This window comes from Nicotiana tomentosiformis, chromosome 11, assembly GCF_000390325.3.
Source record: "Nicotiana tomentosiformis chromosome 11, ASM39032v3, whole genome shotgun sequence".
NCBI classification, from domain to species: Eukaryota; Viridiplantae; Streptophyta; class Magnoliopsida; order Solanales; family Solanaceae; genus Nicotiana; species Nicotiana tomentosiformis.
This window is the reverse complement of record NC_090822.1, coordinates 85,212,987-85,227,239: the sequence shown is the minus strand read 5'-3', so window position 1 is coordinate 85,227,239 and position 14,253 is coordinate 85,212,987. Positions and strand designations below refer to the sequence as shown.

General features: G+C 36.3%; 1 protein-coding gene across 1 annotated transcript; it reads right to left on the bottom strand.

Moving 5' to 3' along the window:
• Positions 1–3,494: 3,494 nt before the first annotated feature.
• LOC104116551 (dihydroorotate dehydrogenase (quinone), mitochondrial) lies at positions 3,495–13,826 on the bottom strand. Its single transcript, XM_009627438.3, has 11 exons — positions 13,451–13,826; positions 12,867–12,949; positions 10,005–10,328; positions 9,546–9,798; positions 8,896–8,976; positions 8,677–8,784; positions 8,550–8,579; positions 5,419–5,556; positions 5,288–5,325; positions 5,017–5,116; positions 3,495–3,852 (listed from the first exon to the last, which is right to left on the bottom strand). Exons 1-11 carry the CDS (start codon positions 13,595–13,597, stop codon positions 3,778–3,780), a joined length of 1,377 nt encoding a protein of 458 aa, XP_009625733.1. The 5' UTR covers positions 13,598–13,826; the 3' UTR covers positions 3,495–3,777.
• Positions 13,827–14,253: the final 427 nt, after the last annotated feature.

Here is a 14,253-nt window from a genome sequence, read left to right as displayed (position 1 = left end):
TTCCGAATACGAGAATAAGAAGAACAGAAGTACAGGAAGGAGAAGAGGCAGAGTACAGTTTCACTTGCTTGGTAACCTCTTTTTCGGTCAAAGATAGGAAAGAATCCAAAGCTTGCAAGGATGTTAGGCTTCGAAATATTAATATTTTAATATATATTTTACATGATATTATTTTTAAGAGAAATTATACGGTGTCATTTTCCTTTCAAATTTTGCAGATCTTAACAAGTTTAGCAAATAAAATTTTAATTTGCAAACATAAAAATGATAATGTTCTATTTATATGATTCTAAAGGAGAAGCAAAGAAACAGATGGAAAGGAAATTATTTAAAACCTTTAATTATATACATATCCAACTGCTTAGCACATTAATGGACTTCACATGATCTTTTCAGTGGGAACTAATAGTGTTTTAATATATAACGATAGAGCTAAAATATTAGCAAAAATTATCGTTCCATTATCAGATTTGCTTAATAAATTCGAGTTATAGATCATAATTAATAGGGAAAACTATAGGGAAAACTACACTGTATAATTTTTCCTAAAAATAATATCATATAAAATATATATTAAAATATTAATGTATAATATACATATTTTTATATATAATCAATGTATATTTTTTATATTTAACTAGCGAATGTAATTATTTTTAGCCGACCGTCCAAATATATAGGAGTGGGTCAGGGTCGTTGGATATTTTAAAAGATGCAAGTGGGTTTATTTAATACAAATAATACACGTGGCGGATTAAGAAAATGCCACATGGCGAAGTTAAAGTAAAAAAATTGACCAGGTTAGTTCTGTTAGATATAGGGATAAGTTTGAGCCCAAAAACAAACGTTAGGGGCATTTGCGGACCAAAAGGTTAACTGTGGGTATTTTTGAACCATTTTTAATACGTTAGGGGTATTGTTGACCCTTTTATTAGATATACGGGTAAGTTTGAGCCAAAAAACAAACGTTAGGGGCATTTGTGGATCGAAAGGTTAACGGAGAGTATTTTTGAGCCATTTTCAATACGTTAGAGGCATTTTTGACCCTTTTCCGTTGATATAATTGAGATAATCATTGGTTGTTAGCCTGGTTAATTATCTTCCTTTGAGCAACATAACTTTTGTTATAAGAAGCTGTTCTCTTGTTTTCCCTTCCTTGTATCTTAATGGATTTTTTAGTTTGGCGTGAAAATAGCCTAACTACTCTGCTATTGTCCATGCTCCACGTTAGAAAGCTAAACCCTAAATGCAAAACCAAAAGCTAGAGAGTTTTACTAAGGTCTTGACGTAAGGTTTTACTCTTGATACATACAAGTACTTGGGTCTCTGTAACGAGTATGATGATGATGCATAATTTTACATTATGTTTACTCTGAGTGGAGTTTTGATTTATCATATTCAGTGTTAGTAATTTGCTACTATGTAGGAGGCTTGTAGGTTTTTCTTAAAGATTTAACCAAAGTTTAACCTTAATAGCTAGTGAAATGTAGTAAATTATCGGATTTTCTTGTAATTATAGTATTGTAGAAAAATCCATAATTGAACAGTTGAATCCTTAGAGCAACTAATATCATGACGGGAGGAAGGAGTCTTATTGCCTGTTTTGCCAAGTTTTTTTTTTTGTGGTCAAAAGTGATTTTTTTTGGCCAAATTTTTTTTTTTTTTTTTTTCAAAGTTAAAGGTGTTTGGCCAAGTTTTTAAAAAGAAAAATAGTGCTATTGAGTAGAAGTAGAAGCAATTTTTGAGAAGCCGGAAAAAATAATTTTTTAAAAGTATTTTTTTGAAAAGCAGTTTCGAGAATTGTACACACTTTTGAGAGTATACTTAGGAGGCAGACATTTTCGATCAATACTTATAATCTTATTGTTGCTCCTTTTTCTAAAAAAATCCAACAGCCTAGCATCGTGAATCTCAAGTCCAAAGCGCTCAGAGAGAATGTACCAAGTCCGAAGCGCTCATTGTCAAGTGAGCAAATAGTAAAATTAAACTATCAATCATATTAATATTACATCCATCTCCACATAGAAGTGTTAGAAAAGAAAGCTATTTGAGAGGCAGAGGTTGACTATAAACTTCATCTCTCTCTGGACCTCAGGGAGTTTTTCCAGAGCTGAATTGCGCATGCACTACTGCCAGAGCAGAATCACGTGTGTATTTGGTGTATAACCTCAGCGGTATCTTCCATCGAAACCCCAAATCGGCAACGAATATGTCCTTTAGACTTTGCTAGAAATGTCCGAACACTGAAAAATAGGTGAAAACCCAGCTTAAGGCCTGTTAGAGCTCTCTTCAACCTGCTCATGACTAGATCGATCGGTTTCGGGTCAAATAGGATGAACTAGAAGATTCCACCTCTGGAAAGCGCCTACACCTAATGGCTTAAGCCGTTGTTCCCATTTCCTCGCTGACCCATCATGCAAAAGGTACGCCGTTAGAGTGAGTGCGCTTTACATAAAGTAAAGGCTCTAAGCTCCGCTCCTTCGGTTGATTGTTCGTATCGGATCCCAGGTTCTCTATTGCACTCTCTAAATAGGGTTCTTTTCACCTTTCCCTCACGGTACTTGTACGCTATCGGTCATTGAGGAGTGTTGGTATTTTCCTTGCCTTTTTTTTGTGGCAACTAAAAGTGAGCGAGCAAAGACTAAGCAAAACTAGTGACAATCCTCTAAAAGTTGTATCATTTTTCTAGTTGGTGTGGTGTACCATTTTATGAAGCAGATTTTGGATAGAGGAAACCAAAATGGATAAGCATTAACGTTCTGTTTATGTTTTTGTTTCTCTATTTGGTCCGCTTTTATTCCATCTCAAGGTTTTTACTTTCTAGGGTGATTTATGTCAAATGAAAGCCGAGTTAATTTGCTTTATTCTGTACTCCTCTTGTCCTACTTTAAACATAGATTGAGAATGATTTAACATGTTCTTGAGTGGATGGAACTTTCCATTCATTGTTGGATATTCAACTCTAAGACAACTAGTAAAAGGAAAAAGCAAACGACAAAAAACAATAAGAAAATTTTTTAATGCTTTAAGACTTATTGTCCTGGTTAATTACATTGAAGTCCCTAGTTATACACGATTTCTTCCAATTCCATAATTTTCATTCTGACGTGTTTGAGCAGCTCTTTATCTCCCGAACAAGATCGCTTTCAACAATAACAAAAAAGTTATCTACTAGCCATATTTTCTTTATGTGATAATGCCGTAGCATAAGACTCTAGGAATTTTGGAAGCTGAACATACTCAAAAGATGCCTAAAGCTTTTAGCAGTATAAAGAGTACTGCTACTAAGCTAAGTTGCTGTTGGGGAACTCGGTGTAAGCGATTTTTCGCTTCCGCCTTTCTAGGCTTCACAACTCCCCCTTTTTCAGAAATTGATCCAAGTACCTATTTACAACACGGTTAATGCAATTATATCAATTGTCTGTGAAGCACTAGGAAAGCAAACGAAATTTTGTATGTCAAGGAAAAAGCAAACGACATCAAGAGTCTAACTATGAGCAAGAATTCACCATTTGTAGTTTGTATTGTGTGGATTTAATTCCATATCAAGAGAAAACTCAACCAAACATACAAAATTTTGTTCCTATATTACATTTCAAAAATACTGGCACCTGCCACGAAATCCATAAACAGCTAAAATTTGGGAAGACATCACAAATTATGAAGCAAATGATATGAGGCCAAATGGGAGGGAACCATAAATATCATTTATTATAAGTGGCAAAAATGTGCTCTGCTCCTCAAACTCAAAAGACTGGTTTAGTATATCAACTACTACTATCTGCAGTCTGCTCCAACAGCCTCATTGACTGACTTATAACCATCCTTTTCTAAGCAACGAGCAAGTTCATCCTACAGAAAGAGAGAGTGTTGTAATATGTGAGCAGAATGTTCACTCGTCTACAAACAAGAGTAGCAATAAAGAAGATATCATAGCAAGTCACAAGATATGAGCAGAATATGTCTCTTTTGCAAACAAGAGTAGGAAAACGGTAACAAATAGGCTTGCGGAGGATTAAGCAGCTTGCATCAATAGCAGTAGTATAATCTCAGATATGATTAAATTAGAGTGGAATGTGCATTTTTTCCCTTTGCAATCACTAATACTCATGAAGTAAAATCGAAGACAATGAGAAGTTTACAACCATGTTCAGTGAATCCAATCAAGTATAAGGTCTATGAGGAGGAAAGTGATTACAAGTTATGCCAATTTCCAGGTTAAAAACAATAGTACGCAACATAATCTGGGTGAAGTCCCCCAGAAAAACTGCAGCATTCACACACATACACACACACACACACGATAGGAAGGGGATGGGGAGTATGCAAAACCACTAAACAAGGAGCTATACTTTTGGATTGATTCATCTAATGCTTGATGTCATTCTAGTATAATGAAATAAGGGATGGATTATCAGTCCTCTGTTTGGTTGTATTTTAGTTCGGTGGATTTGCACACCCATGGTATATACCTAATACCTTGGGCATGGTATAAAAGTAAATCGGATGCTTAAATTTCTTATAAATATTTTGAGACTTAATATTGTCAACCATCCCAAGGTTATATCTTTACCCTTTCATCCCTTATCCCTCTTCTTCCACTGGCCCCGTCGCCCCTTGCAGCTTCCCCAGCCCAAAGAAAAATAGAAAAGATTTCTCCTTTCTTACACCCTACCTAATCATTATTCTATGAACAAACTTTTAAGTTACTACTAGCCAAAAGAAAATTTGACCCAAAAAGAATAAAGAAATAAACTAATAGCAAAAAAAAAGGTCCTAACATGCATTTCAAAAATTCTCTTGCGTCTCGTCTCGTTCATGGGAACTCGAGAATCAGCCTCAGTCCCATAATCAAAATGCACGAGATACTTTTGAAATGTATGCCCAGAATATCTGTTAGAATCAGGGTGTACTATCTTGTACCACATCTTTACTATACTTTGTACAAATTTATAGAAACTAAACAAAAATCTATATGATAGATATTCAGAACTCCAAAATACTTCAAACCAATACCTTTATATCGGGGATAAGTGCAGGGCCTCCATATGCAAACGCTGTATAAAGCTGAACAAGAGTGGCACCAGCTCGAATTTTCTTGTAAGCATCCTCACCACTGCAAGAAATGCATAATACAAGTATTTAAGTAACAACAACAACAACAACAAACTCAGTGAGTTCCCACAAGTGGGGTCTAGGGAGGGGTAAGATGTATTTAAGTAGATACCATAAAATCTAACCAAGGACGCTATTACTTGTTACAATCATGGACAAGGGAGTGGATTACCTGCTAATACCCCCAGTGCCAATCAGAGGAATCCTTCCCTGTTAGAACAAACATACTGAGGTTATCTGTCACATCAAATCCGACACAGCAGCATGCACAAATTTCTGATATAACGGGATAACAGAACATACCTTAGTCAGAATGTACATCTCCTTCAGTATATTTGTTGACATATCAAAGAGTGGCTTCCCACTCAAGCCACCAGTCTCTTGAGCCACAGGGTTTTGACTTATGGAATCTGGTCTTTGGACTGTAGTATTTGATATAATCTACAATCATCAAGCATATGATGTTGGTATTTATTGTTAAAAAATAAAACATTTTAGCGGAATACGGTGGTCAAACATTAAAAAAAACATAAACTTCACTACCCATATCTCTATTTTTGCTTTTATTTCTAATTTCTTTTCTATTGGGAAGTAGGGTGGGGATGGGGGGAAGGGAGGAATGCTCCTACCAATAGTTATTTCTTCATGGATAACACTTAGCATTTGAAGCAATGTCAATGGCACAAATTCTTTTTACAAGAAATGGTTCACATAAGAACTTCAATTCCCACTTTACTTGATGCTTAGCTTGATCCCTGGAGCAACCACGAGGCATATATTACTTGTTGGAGGAAGTTACAATATCTACATAAGAAAGCTTTGTTTCTCGCTCCCCTTCTTTTGGTTGCTCTTTGCTAATACATCAATATTTCCTATTATTGGAGATTGGCACCACCTTGGTGTCAGTTTCATGAAAATCCTGATACATTATACAAAAAAGCCAAGATCTTAACAGTTTAAATGTGAATATTATAGAATAAGTGACCAGTTGATCCAGTTCTCTGTGTCAGAATGTTCTCCAATCCGAGTTCCCAAAAAATTCTTCATAGCATGTATCCTTTTCCTTGTACTATATTCATATGTCCTCCCAGTCCCGAACTCTAAAAAAATTAATAAATAGTTTTGCTCCTCTAACTATAAAAAGGGCAAAAATGTATCTCCCTTAATCTGCCATATTTTCCCTGCAATCTTGTCATATGGAAGTATCCTGTTTTCACTTAGAACATCTATAGTTTTGCACGCACTGAAGTCATATTTGCGTACATGATACAAATGAAAGGTGCTTGCACCATCCAAGTTGGCAACAATAAAGAAAAAGGAGGAAAAGTGTTAAGGCATGTCAAGCTTCATAGTGTTGATGACAAAATTAAGTAAACAAACGTGTGCTATCTCTAATACCTTAAGCTCTTAGATGAGATGGTCACACACTTCAACATGGTACAAGAGCAGGCAAAGGTCAAGTCTCACTGTTACCAAATTCACGTGTTTGGCCATGAAAAAGAATAAGGCGCACGTGTGAGAATGCTTGTTGAAGATATAATTAAGTAAATAAAAGTGTGCTCTCTAACAACTTAAGATATTAGACGAGATAGCCACACATTTCAACAATTTAAATATTTTGTAAGTTACATATTTTCTGTCAAGACTATTATTTAATTAATGTTAACCTAAATTTGGCTACTACCTTACAATATATTGTATCATCAGTGGGAATAAGAGTTGTAGTAGATGAGACAGCAGATCTTGTAACTATAAGCTATTCTTCAGATCAATCCAATATCTTAACCTCAACAGTGAACAAGTAAACTAGCATTACATGTAACCTTCCCTTTCGCTTAACAATGCACTTCCTGCTAGCCATGATAGTAGCTGTTAAACTATCGGACCAGAAGAGGACAACTTCCCCTACTCTTAGCAGTTTCTTCAAGTTATTTCTGATATTATTCTAGTTGTTACTGAAGTGACTGCCATTTTGATGCTGGACAGTCTAACTGGCATGTATCCATAAATATACAAGGCTCAGACAAATTGTTTGCAGATAAACACAAACTTCCAAATCTCTCTATAAATTATTTGTAACAAATGAAATTTTACTTTTGTCACTAGATAGAAAATAAAGTGTCCATCAATAACATGTCCAGGACTGAAAGTGATCACTAAGTAGCTTTAACAAACAGGAAGCCACAATTAGCGGATTTCAAGATTGTTGAAAGTTGAATGTTATGTCCAACATTGATTTGAGGAAAAGGAAGCATAAGGGTACATTGCAAGCTCCAAGAATGACTACATAATTAATGTTATGAAGACAGTCTTGGGATAATCTCAGCCTCCAAGTAAATAGGCAAATATGTGACAAATGAAAGGATTTCATTCAAACCAAAAACAAAACCGCCATAACTATCAAATAGTAGTGACCAAGAAAGAGACCGAGGAAATGGAGGGAATGTAAGATTCCTTTGATGAAATACTTTGGAAACAATTTCGAGCTTCAGATAGTGGGCAACAATTTGACCAGCGGGGATACAATTTGGAACTTAGAAGTCTACAGATAGAGAGGATAATTTGACCAATTACATCGGTTCAGAAAAGTTTACACCCTGAAAGCTTGGGATTTTTGGTAGGATGAAGTAGATACCCTTAAAACTTGACTACATTTAAGCCTACAACTGCAAATGCAGATATCACAGTCAAAACTATATCTTCCCAGAAGGGATGCCGTAGCACAGCAAAAACTGAACTAAAGCAACCTATCCATGAGATAACCAATTTTCTCATACAATGAAAGGTGGGAAACCAAGTTAACTTAGACACCCCAAATTCCTAAAACCTAACAGAGCGATTTACTACAGTCAATGAAAGCTGGGTAAAGTTACCCACAAAGGCACGCCACAGGAAAATCATGTACTTTAAAGCCACAAAGGTAGGGTGCTGCCAATTTGGAAGATATGACATAATCATCCATATAACAAGCAGGTCCTTGGTTTTCAAAGTTGAGTTGCTCGGCTTTTAATAATTAGGGCAGCCCGGTGCACAAGGCACCCCGTTCACGTAAGGTCCGGGGAAGAGCCGCACCCTGAGGGGTGTGATGTAGACAGCCTAACCTAATGTACGCATTAGTGGCTGCTTCCACGGCTCGCGTGACCTATAGGTCACACGGAGATAACTTTATTGTTGCTACAAGGCTCCTCTTCCGGCTGTTAATGATTATTTGAGGATATATTAAACAATGAACCTCTACATGGAACAAACAGTTTGTCACTATAGGCTCAAAGTCATTAGTTTTTTTTTCCCTTCCTGGATAGGTAGTCAGAAACAAATTAGTCAATGTCATCAAGAATCTCCCACCACCAAAGTGCTCGAAATCCAACACTAAAAGGAATTACTAATAAAATAGCACGAAAAAGAATACTAAAAGTTTTTCTTTCAAAATGTACCAGTCCATCCACACGAAGAGCAACAGCCACCTACAATAGTACAAAGAAAACAAGCCATAAGAACAAAATCAACAACTACTACGCCTCAGCCCCAAGTTAGTTTACATGAGTAGAAAAGCTTCCATACCACTGCAATATCTTCAAGATCTTGTTTAGATAAATCTGGTGCAATTTTCACAAGTAAAGGCGGAGGTCCTTCCTCACCCCACTGCATTTCATCACGAGCTGCTTGAACCTAAATAAATGTACTGAAAGGACTTAATCTAGTACTTGACAAAATGGTGGCACATATTACCAGAGATAAATTACAACAATGAAACAGAAAGGTAACATCTCTGGCAAAAACCTTCTTCACAAGATCCTTCAACTGCTTTCTTCCCTGAAGCTGGCGTAGTCCTGGAGTATTTGGGGATGAGATATTAATTACCTAAAGCAGTAAAGGAGAATGAATCAGTCTTATAAGCAAAACTAGGTAAGGCGTCTCCAGAAGCTGGCAGAGAATGTCTCCTTTCATCAAGAGAATTTAACTTGGAGAAAGTTTACTCAATTGTTCTCACACAAAGAAAATTTACCAAGTTTTTGCCAGTAATATCTCATGTACAGAAAACAAAAAGAACTTAACAAGTTATTAGTCCATAATCTTATCTGGAGTTTTTGTATTTTTTTTTTTGTGGGGGGGGGGGGGGAGAGGGGGGGAGGGGGGTTCTTTTAACATCTTCCTATACTTTGATGAGTTAGTCTGAAGGGCATTGTTTAGGGAAAGAACAAGTGTGTTGCTCCTTCAGGCAGTAAAATGGCAGTCTAATACCTAATTTCTTTCATTTTAATAGATAATTAAATGATAAACAAATTTATAGACATTTGTAGAATTTATATCACAAAAGCAAACAAATTTACACACACAATGAAAACAAAAAGGAGCACCAAACAGGTGTAACCCAAGAGACATGCAAAAGAATATCCAAGCAAAAGAAACATTTCATTTCAGAGATCTACCAAGTAGTCAGCATACTGAGATAATGTATGGACTCCTTGCACATAATCTGCTGCAGCGTCTTCACTTGTTTTATTCTTTCCAAGGTTAACACCAAGAATACCAGGACCAGCTTTCCCTCCATGCTTGACTTCATCTCCTGATGGAGATGAAGTACTAGATGTTTCCAACTTTCTCTTACCATGCTGAGCACCCAATCGTTTGGCAACCGCAACGATTCCTTCACTATTGAAGCCACACCTATTTATTATAGCACTGCCACCAATAAAAGGATTCTCACTTTTCAGCTTTCAAAATCAAGCATTTTGACTTTCTAATATATGATAAGTATCAAGCTTTCTATTTATTACAAAAAAGGAAATGAACTTCACTGGAAAACCAAAAAACATAAAAGCAGTTCAAGCTCAGACAACATAATAGATCTTGATAGTAAAATAATCTGATTAGACATACGTTCTTACCCTTCATTTGGCAACCTAAATATACGTGGTTTTGGGTTGCCTTCCTGTGGAATGGGAGTTACTGAGCCAACCTCAACAAAGCCAAAACCTAATCCAAGCAATCCTTCAACAGCCTCAGCATTCTTGTCAAAACCAGCAGCAAGACCAACAGGATTTGAGAACCTTCTTCCCCACACATCAAGGCCCAATATAGGAGGATCTGGCCTCTTCTCCCTTGGAACCCATCCTCGGGCTGCAGCAGAGACCGCCAGCTTGTGAGCAACCTCTGGATCCAGAAATGCAAAGAACGGATTTACAAGTTTTGTTGCTGAGAATAGCCAGCCACTGCATGTATTTTGAAACATAATAAATGTTATTTTCACACAAACCTTGTAATAAACAACAGTCGGCCAGAAATAAAAAAAGGGGATCAAATTACAAGTAACATGCTCAGCCAAAGGGAAAAGGGAGAATCGGAAGTGGTTCAAAGTACTTATGTAAGCCAACAAGATGAAGAAGATTGTCAAAAGAATCTCATACACCAAACAGCAAATACAAAAAATGCCTATATGTGTATGATGATCAAAAAACTTTTGTACATATAACATCCAAGTAATTCAGACAAACAAGCTCATAGAAGCACAGCAAAATCCTTTCAATATTCTGCCTCAGCAAGAAAATCCAGCTAATTGAAGAAACCATCAGAAAGCATAGGCAATCAGTTCTCTCTAATTTAAGAAGCACCATGCTCAAACCCCACGGAAATAAATATTTACAGTTGATCTTTTGGAAATGTGATGCACAGCTGGCCTTCAAAAGAAGATGGAAGAGCAGAGCATGGAATGCAGCTCCTTTGGCACTTATGTCGGTATTTTGAAGGAAGAACAACATAAGAGCTTCTAAAGGAAGGAACTGTTACCTTTCTTAAAAAAGAGCTTCTAAAGGATCAGAAAATAAAATTGTACAGTTGCGAGCTAGTCTTCTCATTTTTGGTAAAATTTTGGAGCACCCACGAGGTTCATGTTAGTTTAAATGACTGGGTGACAATAGAGAACCATATAATGCAGGCTCTCTACCTTTTGTGTACCACTTGTATAAGGGGGGTTTACCCACATCAATAAATTCATTACTTTATGGCATCTTTTTTATAGGCTGTTCCAACTCTTAAAAGCATCTTTTAGGTTTTTATAGGTTGTTCCAACTCTTACTAAGAGTATTACTTCCACAGAAACAACGTAGAGATCATCTCCAACCCCCAGTCCTACCCCTCTGAAAAAGCAAAAAGTCAAAAAGTCAAACCAAAAAAAGATGCTGGTAGCTTTACTATCTCTCTCCTCTTTGCCTGAATCTCCTATAGTCTAAGATGCTGACTGCTCTTTGAATACAGAGTTCCTCCCATTCCATATGAATTGAGACCTAGAAAAAAAAAGTTAAGAGCTAAAACTTAGAAAACTCCTTTGTCAATGTATTGCTAGCCCCTTTAAAACAGTATATGCATTAGAACTGTCAATAACTTTTATTTTTTTTGAATTTATATGGTAAACTCCCTCAAAGATCCTGGTGTTATAGTCATCTGTGGCCCTTTTCCCACTTTCGATAATATTAACCGCACAAAAGTATAATGTAACATTATATTCTCTAGCCTACCAAAAATCTAACCAGCTATGCATGCAAGTAGCAAGCAATTTACACCAACAATACAAACGAAACAAGAAAGAACTCTTCCCTCTCTCATCATTGAAACTTTTGGATCCTTCAAGGATTCTCCAATTTCTTTCTTCCCATAAATCATAATAGCAAAAGATACAAGAAAGAGAAGTGTTTAACAATCTATTTCCCTAACTCCCAACTTGCCATCATCTCTGCCACAAAAGTTTGGTTATTTCTTCACCCTTCCAATTTTCTTTTAAATTTTCATATAACTAGTTGCAACAATTCTCCATCTTCAAGCCTCCCTCTCAATAGAAGTCCTAATAGTTCATGGGGAACTGTCCACTTGTCCTAACTTGCATTCATCACTCTGTCAATACTCAATACTGTATGTTGTGCAGCTCCCCAATCAGAATTAGTTCTGACCTTCTCATGTTGATACACAGTCCAAACATTGCCTTGAATCATATGAAAGTTCTGAATAACCTCTATCCTATACGGTCTAGAGTTCATATAAAATCAATGTATCATCTGCAAATAAGAGGTGTGAAACTAATATCCCGCCTACTGCGCCTCTTATTCTATATTCCCTCTAGTAACCACCTATAAATATATGGTTCTTTCCAATAGCTTGCTTGAAGCCTCCAAAATCTACATCAGTTACCACTTTTAGGGCGCAGAAAGAGAGACAAGATGGAGAAATTTTGCGTCATTCGAACTCTAATATTCACATTATTGAGTTGATTATTTTATGACACATTACTGAGTTTATAAGCCAAAAATTATCTCTGTTTTGGAATCCTACTACTCTTGGCCTTGGTTGAGTCTCCTATCTAGATATGCTAAAGTATACAGAAGAATAGTAAGCTTCATGCATCCTCTCAAAAATCATAACCCATATCGGAAGAATGTCTTTGGATGGGAAGTTGCAGCTATACTAAGATGTAAGCGCACCATTTACTTTTTCTCTTCTCGTGTGTGCTTATGTGTCCCCACATGTGGATTACACTGGGTCTGTCGTTGTTGTTGTTGTATGCTTGTGTGTATGTGGGTGTATATTCAACCAATGCACCAAAAAACAATTACACCATATCACCATTTAATTTCCTTTGTTTGGTTCACTACGGGATTCATGAAAAGAAATCTATACACAAAACATGCATTTATTTGTCTCTCAACAATTCCACAGCCAATGCTGTAAAAGGTAATATCTCAAATATTTAAATTCAGTACCAGAAGGTGGCCTCATCAACCGTACTTGCATAAGCTCCCCCAGCTATTAGTAGACCAATAGTGGCTCCTGTAAACAACCTTCCCTACAGTTTTAACCAAGATACTGGATTAAAATACAAGAAGAATCGAGAAGAAATTACTAACCCTTGCAAAAGCCTAAGTAACTTAGAGTCCTGACCTCAGAGGCGATTATCATACCCACCTTTAGGCCATCAATATTTATTAAAATTGGGAAATTTCCAGATTAAACTTCTAATATTCTCGAGAAAAAGGGTAAAAGTTTTTGAAACTCTGTATGGGGCCAACCCTTAAGACCAATTGCAGCCTTTGAAACTCTGGGATAATGGGTCCGCCCCTATACCCTTTTCACTTAAATGCCATGCTTACTCAAAATACAACCTTATTCAATTTAAATACAAACTTTGGCCATCTGGGTCACTCATTCATACATACAGATTATTTAAAAAACTTCTCCTATAGTTTTCAGCAAGACGATTACTCTAGTATCATAAGAGTCCTCTAAGTTGACAAAATTAAAGATACAAAATTGTAAAACCAAGTAGAAGGGATAGAAAAGGAAGTACCTTTTTAGAAGAATGAGGAATCTTAGGTGGAGGAGTAGGAGTAACATTAGCTGAAGAAGAAGTGCAATAATGTCTGGGAACAGAGCTTGGTTTTAGCTTACGGTACAAGCTTTCTCGAATCAATGCAAATCCAACCCTTTGTCTCATTTTCTTTAAAAGAAAGAAAAATCAAATCTTTAACAATGAATAAACCCTTCAATTTTACAACTCAAAAGTTGTTCAGTATATTGGAGGAATAAAAGAGAGACAGCAACTGCTGTTGATGCTAAGATACAAATGACTGAAAAGGGTATTTGGGGCACAAGAGCGGGAGCGAAAATGGGAGTGTACAAGGTGGGATGTTTCGGGGGGGGGGGGGGGGGGTTGTTCTTGAGGGAAGATGGGAGAGGTTTTAGCACGGTTATGAGACAGATGAAAGGGAAGAGCAAAACCCTTTCTACTTTGTGTTAGTACTCATTTCGGCTTCGGTAATATTGCTTTTTCCAAAAGTTATCTAATTTTTCTGTGCTTAATTTCTTTTACACTTTTAACAAAAGAAACATTGATTTTATTAATTGACTTCTTAAATTAAAAAAATTAAATAAGTAAGAACGTTTTTAGGCTTTTATATTTCTTAGTTCTTTTCCGCCCTTGTGAATATCTTTTGTGCAATTACCTTTTTTTACTTTTAATCTACATCTATCTATACTATATTAAAAACACGAAATGCCTTAGCAAAATGTTATTCGTCTTTTTTATCCTTTAAAAATAAGTTTCATAATCGTAACTAAATAATTTTCCTAATTTTAAGGACTTTGAAATCA

Bases quoted from the DNA above. Each gene is read 5' to 3' on its own strand.
- LOC104116551 (XM_009627438.3), bottom strand. From the start codon at position 13,597: ATGAGACAAAGGGTTGGATTTGCATTGATTCGAGAAAGCTTGTACCGT. The intron at 10,329-12,866 runs GTACTGAATTTA...AAATACATGCAG, and splicing joins GTTGATGAGGCCACCTTCTG to TGGCTGGCTATTCTCAGCAA. The intron at 8,977-9,545 runs GTAGATCTCTGA...TTACTGCTTTAG, and splicing joins CTCAGTATGCTGACTACTTG to GTAATTAATATCTCATCCCC.